The sequence below is a fragment of the Budorcas taxicolor genome, chromosome 11 (assembly GCF_023091745.1).
Source record: "Budorcas taxicolor isolate Tak-1 chromosome 11, Takin1.1, whole genome shotgun sequence".
NCBI classification, from domain to species: Eukaryota; Metazoa; Chordata; class Mammalia; order Artiodactyla; family Bovidae; genus Budorcas; species Budorcas taxicolor.
Genome location: NC_068920.1, coordinates 107,947,862 through 107,968,727, shown reverse-complemented (window position 1 = coordinate 107,968,727; position 20,866 = coordinate 107,947,862). Strand labels below are relative to the sequence as shown.

At 46.2% G+C, this 20,866-nt stretch overlaps 1 protein-coding gene across 7 annotated transcripts in view; it reads right to left on the bottom strand.

The window, feature by feature from the left end:
- Positions 1 to 20,386, bottom strand: part of REEP1 (receptor accessory protein 1) — a 136,136-nt gene extending 115,750 nt beyond the window's left edge. For all 7 annotated transcript variants that reach the window (XM_052648654.1, XM_052648657.1, XM_052648656.1 and 4 more), the window contains exon 1: positions 20,290 to 20,386. In XM_052648654.1, the coding sequence (XP_052504614.1) occupies positions 20,290 to 20,321 (32 nt within the window). In that variant the 5' untranslated portion in view covers positions 20,322 to 20,386. The remainder of the gene's footprint in view (positions 1 to 20,289) is intronic.
- Between the last annotated feature and the right edge of the window lie 480 nt (positions 20,387 to 20,866).

Genomic DNA, 20,866 nt, shown 5'->3' with positions numbered 1-20,866 from the left:
AAATAGATGGGGAAACAGTGGAAACAGTGTCAGACTTTATTTTCGGGGGCTCCAAAATCACTGCAGATGGTGATTGCAGCCGTGAAATTAAAAGACGCTTACTCCTTGGAAGAAAAGTTATGAGCAACCTAGATAGCATATTCAAAAGCAGAGACATTCCTTTGCCGACTAAGGTCTGTCTAGTCAAGGTTATGGTTTTTCCTGTGGTCACATATGGATGTGAGAGTTGGACTATGAAGAAGGCTTAGTGCCGAAGAATTGATGCTTTTGCACTGTGGTGTTGGAGAAGACTCTTAGAGTCCCTTGGACTGCAAGGAGATCCAACCAGTCCATTCTGAAGGAGCCCTGGGATTTCTTTGGAAGGAATGATGCTAAAGCTGAAACTCCAGTACTTTGGCCACCTCATGAGAAGAGTTGACTCATTGGAAAAGACTCTGATGCTGGGAGGGATTGGGGGCAGGAGAAGAAGGGGACGACCGAGGATGAGATGGCTGGATGGCATCACTGACTCGATGGACGTGAGTATGAGTGAACTCCGGGAGTTGGTGATGGACAAGCAGGCCTGGCATGCTGTGATTCATGGGGTTGCAAAGAGTTGGACATGACTGAGCGACTGAACTGAACTGAACGATCAGCAGTGGTAATCTCCAGTAGCCTTCAGTAACTGGACCAGGTGGGGCTGAGTAGACCCAGGGGCATGTGCCCCAGGGGCAGCCACTGCTCAGCTCAGCTGATGCTGCCCTGCTCAAATCACCCTGGGGCCTCGATTGTCCGAGTCTTCCAGAGAAGACAGAAATCTGGATGTGGGTGCCACAGCTCTCAATTTTAAATGTGGTTAATGACTCAAATTTCAAATACCACAAGGCAAATAAGCACAGGTGAGCTGGTCTCAGCCTGGAAGCCACCATGCTTGTGACTCTGTATCCAACAAGAGGGGCTTCCCTGGTGGCTCAGTGGTAAAGAATCCACCCGCCACTGCAAGAGAAGCAGGTTCAATCCTTGGGTCAGGAAGATTCCCTGGAGGGCACAGCAACCCACTCCTGTATTCTTGCCTGGAGAATCCCATGGACAGAGTCTCATGTAGATGGGTGGGCTACAGTCTGTGGGGTCTCACAGAGTCAGACATGACTGAGCGACTGAGCATGCCCATACACACCATGGGGTAAAGGAAGGACTGCCCCACAGTGAGTGGGATGGTCCATCTATCTGGAAAGCTGCCTCCAGACTGTCTTCCCAGGATCAGAGCTCCCACTCCAAGTGACTTCACCCAGCCACACAGCTCCCAGCCTGGTGACCACTGTTGATCTTACCCTGCCCCCAGCCGGCACCATGTCCTGCAGGAAAAGTACCTGCTCACTCAGAGCCTCATTAAGCTCAAAAAGCTGCCCCCAGGGCAGTGCTGAGCCTCAGTTACACCCGGGAGGAGACTGCAGGGCTGGGCTGACCTCAGAGTTTGGAGGCCGCCTCTCCTGAGATGAGGCAAGCACAGGTTGGGGGAGCAAGCAGGCAGGGCTGAGCTGGCCAGGCCAGGAAGGATAGCACCTGGGCTTGTTCAGTTGCTCAGATGAGTCCACCACTTTGCAGTCCACTGCAGCATGGCAGTCTTTCCTGTCCTCCACTATCTCCCAAACTCCTGGAGTTTGCTCAAACTCATACCATTGAGACAGTGATGCTATCTAACCAGACAGGTGTGTGACCAAAATCAGGAGAGCAAGATGCTTGCTAGGAGCTTCTGAGGAAGAAGCTTCCTTGTGTCCCATGAAGATACTCACAGAGATGTCCTCTTCCTCATGGACCCCAAACCCCCTAGAAGCTGCTAGAAATCACCATGTATCCACAAGGGGAACCAGCCTTAACATCGGTGTAGGGGAGAGACCAAGAGAACCAGGTGCTGACCCTGGGCTGCTGGATCAAGCCTCATCTGAAGTCAGCCCCATCCTAGACTTTTAAGTTATGTGAGCCAGCATGAGCTGTATTTTTTTTTTTCTTAGAACCAAAAGACTTCTAAGTGCTAACCTCTGAACCTCAGAAATGAGCACTCAAAAGGATATCATTATTTCCAATAGTGTCAGAGAAGATATTTGGATATTTGGATATTACCCTCCCATTGAAAACAACTAAAAATTCTGGATTTAAAGAAACTGTAAAGTTTTTCTTTTTTACCAAGTGATCAAGTTTAGTGGGCTTCCTCGGTGGCTCAGTGGTAAAGAATCCACCTGCCAATGCAGGAGATGTGGGTTCAATTCTTGGATTCAGAAGATCCCCTGGAGAAGGAAATGGCAACCCACTCCAGTGTTCTGGCCTGAGAAATTCCACAGAAAGAGCCTGGTGGGCTACAATCTATGGGGTTACAAAGAGTTGGACATGACTTTGTGACTAAACAAGAATGAGAAGTTTGGTGTAATCAATCACGGGAGAGCCGGACATTCTGTCCACTTGACAGAAGGTAGTGGGAAGTGCATCTCACCATCTGTACAATGTTTGACTTGAGTCTAACCATGAGGACAAGTCTGACACGTCCAGAACATCTATATCACAGTCAAGAGTCTCCATAAAGTTGACAGGACTTCCAGGTGGCACTAGTGGTAAAGAACCCACCTGCCAATGCAGGAAATACAAGAGAAGCAAGTTCAATCCCTGGGTCAGGAAAACCCCTGGAGGAGGGCATGGCAACCCACTCCAATATTCGTGCCTGGAGAATTTCATGGACAGAGGAGCCTGGCAGGCTATAGTCCACAGTGTCGCAAAGAGTTGGGACACGACTGAAGTGACTTAACACGCACAAATGGGGGGACTGTTCTAGGTTAGTCAGAGATGCAATAGCCAGATAACATGTGTGAGCTTTAACTGGATCCAAATAGAAACAAGAAAAAAATAAAGAGTTTCTTAAAAACTGGGGTTAGTTTGAGTATGGACCACATGTTGGATGAAGCCGTGGAGTGGCAGTTATTTTCGTAAGTATGGAAATGATTGTTGATTGTATAGAACAGTGAATGGTTCTCAAGCAGGCTCCACAGACTTCTGGGAGACCTCCAAACCCTTTCCAGGGGTTTCTGGGACCCTGTCAGATATTTTAATAATAATACGAAGACATCTGCCTTTTTCACTGTGTTGAATTTGCACTGATGGTGCAAAAACAATAGAGGGTAAAACCGCGGCCTTTGCATGAATCAAGGCAATGGCACAAAACCTTAGCAGTAGTCACTGTATTCCTCACCATGACCCAGTAGGAGGGGGAAAAAAAGCCTGTTTCATTTAAGAATGTCATTGATGATGAAGCAGAAATCATCAATTTTATTAAACCTTGACCTTGGAGTACAGTTGTTTTTAATATTTGGTGATGAAATGGGAAGTATGCATTAAGCACTGTTGCATACCAACGTATGATCCCTGTCATGAGGAAAGCCCTTGGGTCATTGAGTTATGTGCTGATTATCCACTATTTTTCAGGGAACACTATGGCTACTTGATTGACTAACAAACCATGGTTATTCATCTGGCAAGCATGTTTTAGGAAATGAGTCCATTTCTTCAAGAAAAACAAATACGGTTTGTTGTCAATGATAAAATTTGATATTTCAAGCAAAGACTAGAATTTTTGAAAATTTTCCTCTCCTACCATGAACTTGACAGTGCCCTAACACTTCAAAGACTTTTCTGATGAGATTGACGATGACATTAATGAAAGTGATTTTTTGATGTTGTATATTTGTCAACATTTAGAAGATCTGCATTTAACTTGGTGAAATCAATAGTTTCTAAATGATTCATGTGTGACATTACAAATAATGCATGGATAAAAGATCCATGAATTTAAAATATGGGGAAGGGGGCTTCCCTGGCGGCTCAGTGGCAAAGAATCTGCCTGCCAAAGCAGGAGACACGGGTGTGATCCCACATGCAGCAGAGCAACTAAGCCCGTGCACAACTGCGGAGCCTGTGCTCCAGAGCGCGGAAGCCACAAGTCCTGAGGCCATGCACCACAACTGCGGAGCCTGTGCACCCTAGAGCCTGTGCTCCACAACAAGAGAAGCCATGGCGATGAGACGCCCACAGCCCGAAACGAGAAAAGAGCCCCCACTCAACCCAACTAGAAAAAAGCCCGCAGAGCAACCGAGACTCGGCACAGCCAAAACTAAACAAATAATTAAAATTTAAAAAAATCTTAAAATATGTGGAGGGAACAGAGGCCATAAAGTATGACCAAATAGAAGTAAGCAGCTAATTAGAGACAGATGTGGAGAAAATTATTCATAAGCAGAGGAGGGACTTCCCTGGTGGTCCAGTAGTTAAGAATCCACCTTGCAATGCAGGGGACATAGGATTCGATCCCTGGTAGGGGAACTAAGATCCTACCTGCTGTAGAGCAACTAAGCCCATGGGCCACAAGAAAAGATTTCTCATGACACAAGGAAGATCAGCAACTAAGACCCGAAGCAGCCAAATAAATAAATAATTTTTTTGAAGTAGTAAAGACAAAAGAGAAATAAGAAATGAAGAGAAATGGAAGACAGTAAGAACACCTACCATATAGCTAATGAGAGCTAGATTTAAAAAAAATTTTTTTAATTCCCTTTTTTCCCTCAATGGGGTAATTTGCTTATTGAAGTAGTGACATTAATCTCAATCATAAATACTGCTAAAAAAAAAAAAGCAAAAAGGAGTGGGGGACAGAAGCAATGTTAACTATCAATAAATTTGAAAAATTAGTAAAATGAATGAGCTCTAAACTGACATTGACTCAAGAAAATAGAGAAAATCTAAAATCATCAAAGAAATCAAACAGATATGTTAAGTTTTTCCCACAGAATAATATACCTGGCCCTGATAATTTTTCTGGTAAGGTCACTTATTTTACACACAAGAAAGAAATCCAATCTTACACAAATTATTCCAGAGTATAAAAAGGAGGATATATCTGCCCTCCACTTGGTTTATAAGGCTAGCATAATCTTTTTAACCAAACCAGACAAGACAGAACAGCTAATATAACTCATAAATATAATTTTAAAAAGAAAAACTAAATATTAATAAGTTGAATCTCAGGTTGTCCTAACAACAAAAAAGAAAAATAACTTTATAACTAAATTGCCTTTATCCAAGAAGGCAAAACTGATTAAAGGTAAAATACAATTTGCCACTGAACAAATGAAAGGCCAAAAAAATCATTATCATCTCCAAGGAAGAATCAGATAAAATACCATATCATTCAATAAAAAAAACTCTCAGCAAACTAGGATGAAAACAAAACTTACAACGATAAAGTTTTCTTTACCATTTAAAGCTTCTTTAAAGTTTTCTTTAAAAGTTTCTTTAAAGTTTTCCTTTCAAAGTTCTCTGAAAACCCTACGGCAAGCACAATACTTTATGGGGAAATGCTGAAGCATTCCTCTTTAAATCAGGAACAAGACAAGAAGGTTTGCCTTCCTCACTGGTTTTCATCTTGCACTAGAGATCTTAACCAGGATAGTGAGGGGTAGGGATAAAGGGGGATGATTACTGGACAGACACAACACTGTGCTCTTCTCAGATGGCATGACTCTATCCGGAAAGCCCAAAAGATCTATAGTTTGACAAGGATGCAGTCTAACAAACAACTGGGAGATGAAAATTTTAATAAGATACCAAATACACAGGCATCAACAAACATCAAGTAACTGGGAATAAATCTAAAAAATGATACATAAGATATTTACATTAAAAATTATATTGAAAATCATTAAAGACCATAAACATAGATAGAGACCATGTTTATGGATTGGAACACTCAATACCTCAAGAATATCAATGTTACTACAATCAAACCCCCAAAAGATTTTTGAGTGAGTATGTGTATGTCTCTGTGTGTATGCATCTGTGTTGTAACATATAATTTTAAGATAATTCAAAACATGTATATGGAAGAGAAAGGGCTAAGGCACTTTTGAAGGTGGGGGGGGGACTTGCCAGGACAGATTCCAAGAATTTTCATAAAATTATGGTAATGAAAACAGTGGTATGGGAACAGGGCCAGACAAACTGCTCAAAAGAACAGAATAAAGAGCCCAGAATAGACTTACACATCATGGAAACTTACTTTATGACAGGCTGGAAATCACAGATGTAAAGAGACAGGACACACTTTATAATAAACGGAGCTATGACAATTCGTTTTCTTTATAGAAAAAAAGACCTCTCTAGTCCTATTCCACATCATACACCAAAATCATCTCAAAATGGATTAAGAAATTAATGTGAATGACAAAACTATTAAACTGCTCGCTAGGAACAATAAAGGAGAATAGCGTCATGATTTCAGGTAAGTAAGGTTTTCCTAGGACACAAAAAGTATAAATTGTAAATGAAAAAATTGCTAAATCCATCGCAATCACATTAAGAACTTCTGCTTATCAAAACACACCACCATGAGAGCTAGATTTAAAAAGATGAAAAGAAAATGAAAAAATAAACCAGAAACTGGGAGAAAACACGTGTAATGCATAGTGACAGAGGATTAGCATCTAAAATATTTAAAGAACTCCTACAAACCAGTTGGATAAGGATAAGAGAAAAATTGGCAAGACTTAAACAGGCTCTTCACAGAAAAGAGAACATGAATGGGCAATAAACATATGAAAAGATGTTCAACCTCATTAGTATTTAGGGAAATGCAAATTAAAACCTATAATGAGATTCCATTCTGTACCCACCAGACTGGCAAAAATTCCCAAGTGTGACAATAGCAAGAGATGGTAAAGACATGGCACAACTGAAGTAATATATTTCACTGGAGAAAAGCATTTCAGATAGCAATTTATAACAAAAAAATGTGGAGACTTGCCAGGCCAGATACCAAGAATTTTCGTAAAAGTTACGGCATCAAAGACAGTGTGATCCTAGTGCAGGGTCAGACAAGTTGATTAATGAAATAGGATAAAAAGCCCAGAAAGAGACCCATACATCTAGGAAACTTAATTTATGTTATTTGGCCTAGTGAAATCACGATACATATACCCTATGTGTCAGCCATTCCATTCTTAAAGAAATTTGTGTACCGGTGCACCAGGAAACACACACAAGAATGTTCACTGCAGAAATCCTTTCCTTTCACAAGCGAAACAGAAAAACAAAAATCTAGGAAGACCCCAAATGTCTGTAAACAGTGATATATTGATACAGTGAAGGTAACTTTCTGTTTCTTAAACTGGTTGGGGAGTTAAGGAGCATTTATTTATTATCCATTACTGTGTATCCTAACCACTTCTTTGTAATCTTTTCTACTGACTCAATAGTTACTTTTTACAAATCAAGGAGAATCTGGAAATAGACACAAAGTAAGAACATCAGAGTGTTCTTTCTTTAGGCTATTCTTTTTTTAGATTCTTCTTTTTTTTTTTTTTAATGTAGACCATTTAAAAAGTCTTTATTGAATGTTACAATACTGCTTCTGTTTTACCTTTTTTTTTTTTTTGGACCCAAGACATGTAGGATCTTAGTTCCCCAAACAGGTATGGAATCCACAACCCCTGCATTGGAAGGTGAAGTCTTAACCACTGGATGGACAGGGATGTCCCTTTTTAGGCTATTCTTAACTCCCCTCAGCTTGGCGGCAACAGAACCAGCAGTTTGGTGGGCTGAATTTTGTTTCCATTGTCCTTGTGCTCGGTTGTGCCCAACTCTTTGCGACCCAATGGACTACAGCCTGCCAGACTCCCCTGTCCATGGAATTCTCCAGGCAAGAATACTGGAGTGGGTTGCCATTTCCTTCTCCAGGGGATCTTCCCGACCCAGGGATCGAACCCCGTTCTCCCACATTGCAGACAGATTCTTCACGGTCTGAGCCACCAGGGAAGAGGCTGGATTAATTTCTGTCAGATGCTGCGGGAGTGATGCTGTTCTAGAACCAATGTTTATGTTACTCTCTCAGCTAAGGGTACAGAGACCACGCAGAATGTGTTCATTTAAACCCTAAATCCATATAAGGACAGGGCCATAGAAAGCTTCAAATTCCCAAGGGAGAGTTTCCCCCTACCAAGAACGCTGGGCAAGACAGACAAACTTCACTGCCATCTTCCTGTGCCAGTGGGTCTATGCTTTCACTCAGGACTAGGCTGCAAAATGCCCTTCAAGTCTGAGCTGTATGCAACGTTCAGCTCTGACTTATTACCCCCACAGACTCAAGGCCCCTCTTTTCTCTACTGAGATACTAAAATCAAGTTAGGCCCGTCCTCCAGGATGGTATATTAAAGATAGCTGCAAATTACTTCTCCCCATCCTATGGAGAGGGAGAGTCTAAATTCTCTCTCTTCAAATCTAGGATGGCTTTAGCAACTTGTTTGGCCAATAGAATGCAGTTGAAATATTGTCCTGGGACTTCTGAAACCAGCTGATGAGAAGTTTTGCAGGAGGCTTCCTTGATGGTCCAGTGGCTAAGAATTCACCTTGCAAGGCAGGGGACAAAGGTTTGATCCCTGGTGGGGGAATTAAGACCCCAATGAGGTGGAGCAGTTGAGCCCAGGTGGCACAACTAGAAAGTCTGCAAGCCACAAGTAAAGATCCCATATGACAGTATCATGTGGGATCATGTGGGATCATGTGGGATCTTTCATTATGGTGCAGGGACTCTCTAGTTGTGAAACACGAGCTTTACAGTGTGCAGGCTCAGTTGTTGTGGGCTCAGTAGTTGCAACATGCAGGCTTAGTTGCTCCATGGAAAGTGGGATCTTAATTCCCCTACCAGGGATCGAACCCACATTGTACTGCACCAAGACCAGCCAACCTGTTAACAACTGGACTACTAGGGAAGTCCCTCTTGGACACTCACTTTTGCAGCTCTGAGCTGCTGCTGCTGCTGCTGCTAAGTCGCTTCAGTCGTGTCCGACTCTGTGCGACCCCATAGATGACAGCCCACCAGGCTCCCCCGTCCCTGGGATTCTCCAGGCAAGAACACTGGAGTGGGTTGCCATTTGCTTCTCCAATGCATGAAAGGGAAAAGTGAAAGTGAAGTCGCTCAGTCGTGTCCGACCCTCAGCGACCCCATGGACTGCAGCCTTCCAGGCTCCTCCATCCATGGGATTTTCCAGGCAAGAGTACTGGAGTAGGGTGCCATTGCCTTCTCCGCAGCTCTGAGCTACCATGTAAGAAACTTGACTATTCCAAGGCCTCCATGCTGGAGAAATCACATAAAAAGACCAAGCGGAGAGGTCTTGGAACACAGGGAAAGTGAGAGATGGCTAGTCTGCCACTTGTTGCTATTTGCATCATCCCATTTGAGACCCAGATACCACAGCGCAGAAACGAGTTTTGTGGTTCGTGTCCTGCCCAAATTCCTGAACACAGAGCCAGAGGAGATGATAACGAAACGGCTGCTGTTTGAAGCTAAATCTCAGGGTAGTCTGTTGTGCAGCCCGACAAAACAATTCCCTCTCTGTCCTGCCTCTTGGCAAATTTCTTACTTACTTAAAAGTTTGGCTATGTTTTTAGGGGATCACTTAGATTTCATCCAAAAGTTTTAGAAAAACGTTTCATTCCATTTTCTTATGGGAGGAGTTTCAGGCTATATAGTTTTTCTATATTGCCAGAGGCAGAAGCCAAATCTTTCACTTAACAGATGAGGAAATTGAGGCTTAGAGAGGTTAAGCTATGTGTCACGGTCACGAATCTGGGTTCCACAAATCTAGGTTTAAAAAAGGATCTTCTAGCTGCTCTTACCTCCTGGGATGGCCCACATTGAGTCTGTGGGGTGTTGCTCTCTAAATAAATCCACTTCTTACTGATCACTTTGTCTCTCACTAAATTATTTCCATGATAAGATATCAAGAACTCGAGCTTCATTAATTCCTGAGACGAGGTATAGTCTCAATTAAAAGACTGTGGGTTCAAGTTCCAATCTGAGTTATACAGTTACACTTTGACATCACTTATTCTGATCACAAATCTCAGGGACAGGAGCTCCTCTGTGGGGCGTGCAGATGGTGGACAGGGCATGACAACACATCAAGAGGACCTAGTCATCATAAAAATTTTTTTAAAAAGATCTTCTAACCCCAGAGGGAATACAAAGTCAACATTCATATTTTTATCTACTTATTTATTTATAAATAGAGGCATATGGGATCTTAGTTCCCCTACTAGGGATCGAACCCATGCCCCCTCTGCAGTGGAAGCAAGGAGTCTTAACCACTGGACCACCACGAAAGTCCCTGGATATTTTTTAAACACCTACTATGAGCTTAGAACCACTCTAGACACTAAAAAAACAGCTACAAGATAAAACAGGAAAAAAGTCTCAAAACAAACCATGGAGATTATATCCTGGTAGAGAGATAGACCAGGAACAAGTGAGAAAAGAATTAAAAGCATAATTTCCAGGATGGATGAGAGCAGAGGTGTGGGTGGGGGATATCTTGGAGAAGGTGATCAAAAGAGGCCTCTCCTGAATACGTGACATGTAAGCAGAGACGTGATAAAAAAAAAAGGGAAAGGGCCATGAGTGATCCAGGGCAGTGTGTTCAGGGCCACGGCCCACCCACTCCAGGGTGTTCAGGGCAGAGGGCACAGCATGTGCAAAGGCCTCTGGGTGGGACAAGCTTGTCACCCTCCAGGAATAATGAAGATGATGGAACTGAGTGAGCGATGGAGCAGTACCAGGTGAGGTCAATGCAGTGGGCAAGGGCTGGGCCTTGCTGAGTCTTGTTGAGAATGGTGAGGAGTCTGAATTTTATTCTCTGTGTGATGGGAGATCTTTAGACAGTTTTTAAACAGTAGGGGAAAGCTATGATCTATTTTATTTTATTTTTTGAAATCTTTTCCCTGAATAAAGTATACTCCAATAAAAATTACTTTTAAAAAGGAATATATAATTTTTGAAAAAGGAAAAAATATTTTCCTCTATAATATTTATTTATTGAAGTATAGTTGTTGTTTTTTTTTTAATTTATTTGGCTGCACAGGGTCTTAGTTGTGGCACACAGCACCTTTTAGTTATAGTGGGACCTCTTTAGTTGCGGCATGCAAACTCTAAGTTGCGGCATGTGGGATCTAGTTCCTTGACCAGGAATCAAACCTAGGTCCCTGCTTTAGGAGCATGGAGTCTTAGCCACTGGACTACCAAGGAAGTCTCTATTGAAATACAGTTGATTTATAATAATGTGTTAGTTTCTGGTCTATGGCAAAGTGATTCAGTTATATAAATATATGTGTGTGTGTGTGTTATATGTATGTGTGTATTCTTTTTCATATTCTTTTCCATTATAGTTTATTACTGGATACTGAATATAGTTCCTATGCTATACAGTAGGTTCTTGTTTATATATATACAAGTTTTATTCTTTGGCCACATTGTGCCATACATGGGATCTTAGTTCCAAAACCAGGGAACAAACCCATGGCCTCTGCAGTGGAAGCATGGAGTCTTAACCACCAGACTGCTAGGGAAGTCCCAAGACCTCCTTTTAAAACCATCCAACAGGATAAAGAAAATAGGTCAGAAGGAGAGAGAAAGATTTTTCTACTGTGAAGAGGTAAAGGAGTATGTTAACACTGTCCTGGTAGCAATAAAGAAAAAAAAAAGAATCCCATCTCACCCCAACTTTAACAAAAAAAGGCCATGTAGAGGTTTGCAAAGCTGGTGAGGATTCATTCATTCAACATATATGGTGGTCACTGGGGCTAATTACAGATATTTCGTGAGATTGGAAGTCTCCACCCAGTTGAATTCAGGCTTGGTCATATGATCTTCTTTGGCCAATGAAATGTGAGCAGAAATGACACATGTTACTTCTGGTTAGAGGTATTTAAGAGCTGGTACATGACTCTCCATTTTCTTTCCATACTCCAGTGAATCCTGGTACCTTATGTTGTGATAATAGCACCTGGAGACAGAAACTACTCAGTCAGCCTGAGCCTCTGGTGATGACCATGAGCAGAGTGCCTCTGCCAACCCACAGTGAACAGGCAGCTTTTATAAAACAAGAAATAAATCTTTGCTGTCTCTAGCCACTGGGATGTAAGGGTTGTTGCTGCAGCATAACCCAGTCCATCCTTACCACTACAATAAATGTTTAATTCACACAGCACTGTTTGGGACTTCCCTGGTGGTCCAGTGGTTAACACTCTGAGTTTCCAATGCAGGGAATGCAGGTTCGATTCCTGGTCAAGAAACTGAGATCTCACATGCTGGAAGGCACAGCCAAAAAAACTACAAGCACTATTCAAGGCCTTCATTGTAGGATGTGGGATAGATCAAGGAATCAAAAGAGGAGCTGCAGGAACCAGAGCCTGAGAAACCAGAATCAAGACTCTGGTGCCAGCTTCCTGCTTTCTATTCCTGCATCTCAACCCTATTTACCTCTGCTTTGCCATAATTACCCCTTCGGTCTACACATTCTTCTTGTGCTGGGTAGCCACCAGCAGTCCCACCTTCACATCTTTCCAGTTCTGGGTCCCCCAGGCAAGTCTATTCTCTCTCAGCTTCAAATCAAGAACCCCTGGGGAAGGATCTAGGGGTTCCATTCGGGTCACATACCCACCCCTGAACCAATCTCTGTGCCCAAGGAAATGTGCAGCTAGGCCTGAGCCACTGCCCACATCCACAGTGGAGTGGAGTAGAGGCAGGTAGGATGGGGTATGTTACAGAGTGGGAATGGGAAACATATTTTGAAGCCCAAAGTACCATCCACATCCCTAAAGGAAGTGAAAAGGATATGAGTGTACAAGTACATGAGAAAAGCCAAGGGAGAATGTAACTGAGCTGAGGCTGGTGAAAGGCAAAGGAAAGCATGGCATCTGTGTGATCACCCAGAGAGGAGAGAGGCAGACTACAGAGCCACTGGCTGGACAGCTCCCTGCGCTGGCACCAAGGAGGCACCTGCGGTGTTGTACTGCCACGTAATTGGCAAAGCCTGGTGGAGACAGGACATGAGGAGGGGATGTCGAGTCAGATAAAGGATGCGGCTCTCTGTTTACTAATTTAGGGAACAGTGGGATGGATCTTCTCTCATGGGGAACAGGCTAAGTTTGGAAGAGCAAATACTGAACTAATCTGTATGTTCCATTACCATCTTCCCTACGTGAATCCTTATTGGTCTCCTTCACCAGTGAGCCCAACTCAGGTTTATACCCCATCTCAAGACTGGTCCCAGGCAACCTCCTGTCAATTATAAGAGATGAAACCCACCCGCCATCGTGGTTGAGGTATGCATACCATGCTTGAGAGCTATAATACCAGGTTACCTGTCCAGATTCTTTCAGACACCCCTACTGTGTATCAGATACTTGGTTCTTTATATTTACTTTTTCTCTATAAATCAAAGGAAAGGCCCCCAGGGAAACTGAAATGAACCAAAGGGAAAACAATGCACTTCTGTGTGAAGATGGGTGAGATCTGAAAGTTCAGAACAAACCATATGTATGTAACTATCCAACTTCCAATCCATCAGGGCATTCCCAAGGCCCAGAAGTGAGAGGAAAATATTCTCTTGGCCCAAATGCAAACTCTCTTAACGCTTGTTGGTTCTTGGAAAAACTTCCACAGACACCAAGAATCCTGGTCACCAGTTGGGCATGTGCATGGCTCTTTGTTGGAAATAAAATTCCAAAGATGCCAGGGACTTCCCTGGTGGTCCAGAGGCTAAAACTCTGTGCTCCCAGTGCAGGGGACCCGGGTTCAATCCCTGGTTGGGGAACTAGATCCCACTAGGCTGAAGCTAAGACCTGGCACTGCCAAACAAACAAACAAAAATAAATATTTTTTAAAACTTCCAAAGGCTATCTCACAGTCAAGTCTACCCCACCTCCCACCCTCTTGAAATCCCTTGGACAACACACACTCACACAATACACAATACACAATACAAAATAACAATCTTTCCAGGTGGCTACTTGGGGGCCTGATCCTCCCTTCTCTCATGCTTTGCAGGGCTCATTTTCCCTGCAGATAATATATACCCCAAAGAGGACAGCTCTCTTTAAGAGGAAGGGGAGGACTGAGCCATTACTAGCTTGGTGAGACCGTCACTTGTCAGCTACCCTTCAAATTAAGACCCAGCAGGAAGAAGGGCACAAAAGCTACTTCCCAGCAGGCAGGCAGGATTAACAAACAAAAATCAGGGCAACAGAACAGCAGCACATCTAAGCTGATATTTTTCACTTCCTTGCGGATACTTGCCCCGTTTATAAACAAACATGGTGCATATGGGCCAGCTGGGGGATCTGGAGAAAAGGAAGGGGCCCAGAGGAGCAATGGGTCTTGGAATGTCACCAAGAATGATGCTGGTTAAAAATCTTGTCTCATAGACCGGGAGCTGGAGAAGGGCATGGCAATCCACTCCAGTATTCTTGCCTGGAGAATCCCATGGACAGAGGAGCCTGGTGGACTACAGTCATGGGGTTGCACAGAGTCAGACATGACTTGGCTACTAAACAACAGGCCGGAAGCAGGGCCCTAGCGTGGGTATGAGTTGGGGACCCTGCTGGCAGGTCAGATCAGCATGTGGACTAGAACCTGGCATCCTTCCTCTCAACAATACAACTGAAATGTTCACCAGGCTCCTACCCTGTACCACACCCAGTGCCAGGAGCAAAATCATTAACCCACCTGAACCCTCCATTAACAGGATCACATTTCTGCATTCCACTTTTCAGAGCAGGCCCCAAAGCAAAGCAAGCTTATATTTAAGAGTGTATGGTTTTTTCTTTTTTCCATTTGTGTTGCAATAGTTGGGGAATATCCCGAGGACAACCCACATTCCTTCCAGACTCCTCTACATGTCTATCCCTGACCCAGAGCACACAGATTTCACACTCCAAATCCCAACCCTAGGACTCAGCTAGATCTTCAGCTATCAATCCAAGACTCTGTTTCAAACATCAGACTTTCACTTTCTAAAAACTAACATTTTTTAAAGATGTGCAATGTGGAAAGGTGGCATTTTTCGGCACGTGAGTGTGTGCTTAGTCGCTCAGTCATGTCCCACTCTTTGTGACCCCATGGACTGTAGCCCACCAGGCTCCTCTGTCCATGGGGTTTCTCCAGGCAAGAACACTGGAGTGGATTGCCACGCCCTTCTCCAGGGCATCTTCCGAACCCAGGGATCGAACCCAGGTCTCCCTCATTGCAGGCGGATTCTTTACCATCTGAGCCAACAGGGAAGCCCAAGAATACTGGAGTGGGTAGCCTAACCCTTCTCCGGGGGATCTTCCCGACCCAGGAATTGAACTGGGGTCTTCTGCATTGCAGGTGGATTCCTTATCAGCTGGGCTACCAGCGAAGCCCATTTTTCGGCATAGCTATTGGTTATTTAAAATTATTGGTGAATTAGGACTCTCTTTTTCCCCAAGCAGTGAGTTGGTTTTGGTCTACTATCCTAGTAAGTGGCTTCCTTGGTGGCTCAGTGGTAAAGAATCCGTCTGCCAATGCAGGAGACTAGGGTTCAATCCCTGGGTCAGAAAGATCCCCTAGAGTAGAAAATGGCAACCCACTCCAGTATTCCTGCCTAGAAAATCCCATGGACAGAGGAGCCTGGCGGGCTACAGTCCATGGAGTCACAAGAGTCAGACACAACTTAGTGACTAAACCACAACAACCCAGTTAAGTGGTGGGAAGCTCTGGATCCATTTAGCCAACAGCCTGGGTCTCAGACTAAATTCTGTCCAGGGACTTTCTTAGCGGTCCAGTGGCTAAGACTCTGAGCTCCCAATGCAGGGGGCCCAGGTTCGATCCCTGGTCAGGAAACTAGATCCCACATGCTGAACTAAAGATTCCACGTGCCACAACTGAGACCAGGTAATCAAATATATAAATAAATATCAAAAAAATTCTGTCCGGAGACAATGAGGCAACACCTGCTCCTCAGAATAAATGCTTCAAGGCAGTGCATTCGCCCAAGAAGCACAGAGGACGTTCTGTGTGCCCCCAACTCCCCCCAGTGCACATGAATTTACCCTCCACAGTTTGAAATTCTTTCACACCTAGGCCTTGAGTGGTTTGGAAAGAAAACAAAGTATTTTCAAGAAGGCAAGCAGCCCAGGCCTAAATGAGCTTCCACGGTCCCCGCAGTTATCAACCAGGTTTTAACAAAGCCAGCTTTGTTGTTGTTGCTATTTAGTTGCTAAGTCATGTCTGGCTCTTTGTGACCCCACAGACTGTAGCCCACCAGGCTCCTCTGTTGATGGGATTTTCCAGGCAAGAATACTGGAGCGGGTTGCCATTTTCTCCTCAGGGGATCTTCGCGACCCAGGAGTGGAGCCTGCATCTCCTGCACTGCAGGAGGATTCTTTACCACTGAGCCATCAAGGAAGCCCTAAGGGCTACCTGGCTACTGCACTAATGTTTCTTCCTTAATTCTTCCCAGCTAAGTGAAGGGACTTAAGAGGAAGACAGCTGGCAAGAGAGAAGGATCTCAAATCGGTTCCCGTTCCAAGAGCTTCGCCCATTGGACACAAGCCTGTGCCAATGCCCACTAACCTCCGTCCCCAGAGAATAACCCTGACCAGCTCCCTGGCTTATCCCAGGGCCTCTGACCTCATTCAATACAACCAACATTTACTGAGGGCACAGAGTACCAGGGACTTCACAAAAGAGCCTTGGGAGGGGGCAAGAGGTGGGAGAGGAAGAAAAGCCACCACCACTGCCCTCAAAATGCTCACCATCCATGGCAACACAGACAGCCACAAACACAGCTGGCTGTCCCCAGACTCCATCAGCTTGTCTTGATGCCTCCGGTTGGAAGGAAGATACTCCCTCCCCATTCTCAGAACACAGCGATAGGTCTTCCTTACACATTCTTTGATGTGACAGAGGCTTACCAAATCATGAAAAGATTGCTTACAGAAAAAGGGACTTGTGGACAAAATCATAGGACTTCATACTAGAAGTCTTGAAAGCTTGAAAGACATCATTTTAGGTCAAGGGCCGGCAAAGGTGGAAAAGGCACTGACCCCAAAATCCAGTGCCTGTGTCTTTCTCCAGCTCACCTCCTGCCCTGAGGCAAGGCACACTCCACTAAGAGTTTTACAGATGAGGAAAGGACTGGTTCAGCAGTTTTTATCAGAAGTAAAACCCACAAAATTTCCAAATTACATTTGCTCTAGAACCCCAATGTATAAAACAAAGAAAAGGGATCAGGGCTGCAAGCCCAGAGCCAACCCACTAATGCTAGGTGGCCACCAGGGCAGCCAGTTTGAAATCTGTAGGAATAACATCTGAAAGCTCTTTCCAGAATTTGTACACCCTCGCTTGGAGGACAGAAGGAGGGGATTCTCGTTGACTGAATGCTTTCAGTGGTCCCTGACAATTTATTAGTCAAGGATCATTGAAATCTCTGCAACAGTAACATGAGTTCAACTAGTGCTTGTGAACTAGCATCTCCTTGGATCTGAGCTGTGAATTGGGATGTTCGCAAGAGGCAGAACTGGTTTTGAATCAAGGGTTTTCTGCCTCCAAACATGGGATTTCTACTCTTTGCTAAGGGGTGTGTGGAAATGTGGGCTGAATCAATAATCTCCTTGAATGGTAAATACAAACATACGTGCATATGTGCCTAGGAAAACACATCTTGACAAATACTCCTCTTAAAATTATTATTAGCTGGGCTTCCCAGGTGGCGCTAGCAGTAAAGAACCTGCCTGCCAATTCAGGAGACAAGAGAGGTGGATTTAATGGGTGGGTAGGGAAGATACCTGGAGGAGGGCATGGCAACTCACTCCAGTATTCTTGCCTGGAGAATCCCCTGGACAGAGGAGCCTGATGGGCTACAGTCCTTGGGGCAGAAAAGAGTCAGATACAACTGAAGTGACTTAGCACACACACACATATGGTAGCCATGTAGATGATTTATAGTCTATATGGTCTATATTTTCTAATTTTCCTATAATGAATAGGTATTTTTATACAAAACAGGTACTGCTTATTAAAATGGTTTTAACAATTCACAACTGACACATGTTGGGTTTCTGTAGAATTAGGGGCTGGAGGGATAGGTGGTATCTCTGAACTTTTGGAGTTGACAGTGGGAATAACAACGCCAAATTCCAAAAACTCTCCCTTGGAGTAGAGGGCCCTGGGCGAAGGAGCAGTTCTCATGGTCATTTAACAGCTGGGGAAGGAGAGGGTGGGGCAAATTGAGAGATTAGAATGAATATATATATACATTACTATGGCTCAGACGGTAAAGAATCTACAATGCAGGAGACCTGGGTTCCATCCCTGGGTTGAGAAGATCCCCTGGAGGAGGGCACGGCAACCCACTCCAGCATTCTTGCCTGGAGAATCCACATGGACCGAGAAGCCTGGCGGGCTACAGTGCATGGGGTTGCAAAGAGTTGGACATGACTAAGCGAATAAGCACACATATGTAAAATAGCTAGTGGGAAGCTGCCGTATTACACAGGGAGCTCAGGCCAGTACTCAGTGGTGACCTAGAGGTGTGGAAGGGAGGGGGTAGGGAGGCTCCAGAGGGAGAGGATATTTGTACACTTATGGCTGATTCATGTTGTTGCACAGCAGAAACCAACATAACACTGCAAAGCAATTATCCTTCAATTAAAAATAAATAAATAAACAAAACATTCTCTGAAATGAAACTGTTCACTTCTGGGAAGTGTGGTTATTTTTGAAAATAACAGCAAGTCCCTAAGACCCCACCCAAACCTATGCTTCTCTTCTCCACTCCTCTCAGGGACCTCATATAGAGGCTGAGGGTGCTAATAAAATTAAAGATGGTCACACGGACCCCTTATGACACACGGACCCCAGAAAGCCTGGCTCCTCAGTGTTCCAGCCCCAGCCCAGCAGGACCTATGGGGAGTGAGCCCTCCAGCCTGGCCAACTCAACTCTCTGGCCCCACCCTGACGTCCCCCCAGAAGCCACTTGAAAATATGACAATCACAGCACTACTTCAGGAGAAAAAAAAAAAAACACCTAGAAGGCAAGACAGGCCTTGATCGGGCATGAGGTGGGGCCAGCCACCGTGCCAGCCACTTCCCTGGGTTATTCATGACAGCCCTACCCGCAGAAATCTTCTAAATATTTAACATGCCACCTCTAGGTACAGCACAAACCCCCAGCAGGCGGCAACAGCTGCGGACAGGCCCGCAAGGAATGAACAGCTCGGGGGGCTGAAAGGCACACGCACTGGCTTTGGGAGGAAAGCCCAGAACGGTGGCCGGGAGACAATGCTGAGTACTGCTTCCGAAAGCGGCCCCGACCAGCTTCTCTGAAAAGCAGGAAAGAAGGGTAGGAGATGGGAGGTGTTTCCAAACGTGGAGGGTGATGGTGCAGAATCAACCAGAGTCGGGAGCCCCTCTTTCTCAGACAAAGGAAAAACCGGAATCGCACCACCTGGCCCCTCTTCCCAGACCAATTTCACCCCGGTTCCCCGAGCAGGTGGCAAATCTGACTCAGGAGAGGCTGGTCAACGAAGAGGAGGAACTCGAATAGATGGCTATATCTACCTCCAAAGGAGAGCAAATCCACGAGAGAAGGAACTCTTCAAAGGTCTAGTAAGCTCTGGGGCTTGTCAGAGCAGAAAACGCCCCCCACGCCCACCCGCGATGACTTCACGCAGGCCTCACCCCGGATGACTCTGCGCTCTCCTGCAAGGCCGGGGAGGTGTCATCGCCACCGTCAGGGTGGCCGTCTGTCACTTGGAAATTTCCCGGAGATACCTGTCTATCTTTCTCCTTCAAACCCCCCGCCAAAGGACCCAGACAAGGGGACGCGAGATTCAGAGGTGTCCTTCTCCGTCCCACTTCCCTTGGCCGCTGTCAATTTGAGAACCCTAAAAAGGAGTCTTTTTCAACCCCCTGGGGAGCCCCGCCTCTGCCTCTCTGCCCTTCTCCGCGACTACCCCTCCAGGCAGCGCCCAGGCTCTGCTGTCGATTTCACCCGACAAAAGCGTAGCGGCGGGGCGATCGCAGGCCAGCGTTTCTCCCCCAAGGAGAGGGACGCGTGTCCCCGCGGCGCGCCCACTCGGGGCCTCTACCAAGCCCATCAAGCGGGGGAACAAAGCGGCCGGGCGCGGCGACACGCGGCCCCCTGCGCAGCCCCGTGCGCCCCAGCCCTAGCGGCCCCACCCGCCGGTCCCCCGCGCCCCGGGCCCTGCCCCGCAGGGCAGCAGCCGCGTCCTGCGCCGCCCGATCGCCAGCGACCTCGGCAGCTACTGTACCTGCTAAATTTAGCGGCCGCCGGGTATTAATAGCCGGAGCCACACGGGCCGGCGTTCTGCAGGGGCGCGCGCAGCCCCCGGGGCCGGCGGCGGCGAAGGAGGGAAAGGAAGGAAGGAAGGGACGCGGGGAAGGAGGCCACTTACACCACCAGCCTGGAGATGATCCATGCCACCATGGCGGGGGCCGGGCGGGCGCAGCTCGGCGACGCGGGGCGGCTCGGCTGCGGCGCTCCGGGCACGTCTGTCCGCGCACGGCCGCCGCCGCCAGACTGAACGCGCCCGCCGCCCTGCCTGGCGCTCGCGCGTCGGCGCAGCCGCGGCACGTTCCGGCGGCGGCCCCAGCCCCCCGGGGCACCGCGGGCCCGCGGCGATTGGGCGGCGAGCGGCTCGGGCTCCCGCGGGACCCGCCCCGCCCCGCTGGCCCCGGTCCCCCGGCTACATTCGGGGGGTTCCTCAGCGCGCCCCGGTGCCCCCGCCGTTCACAAGGGGATCCTGCGGTGGTCTAATGGGCAGGACAGAGACCCCGGCGCCGCCCCACCCTCTGTGCTCCGGGGGATAAACTGAGGCGTGGACTTTGGGAATCTGTGTCCACCTGTTCTGATTGGAATACAGTCATCCCTTGCCCGGATACTGCACTGGCCTCGTAAAGGACTTAGCCACATCTGACTGCTCCAGTTGTCCCCCCGCAAGGCGTTATCTGCCTAAGAAACAAATCTGGGCC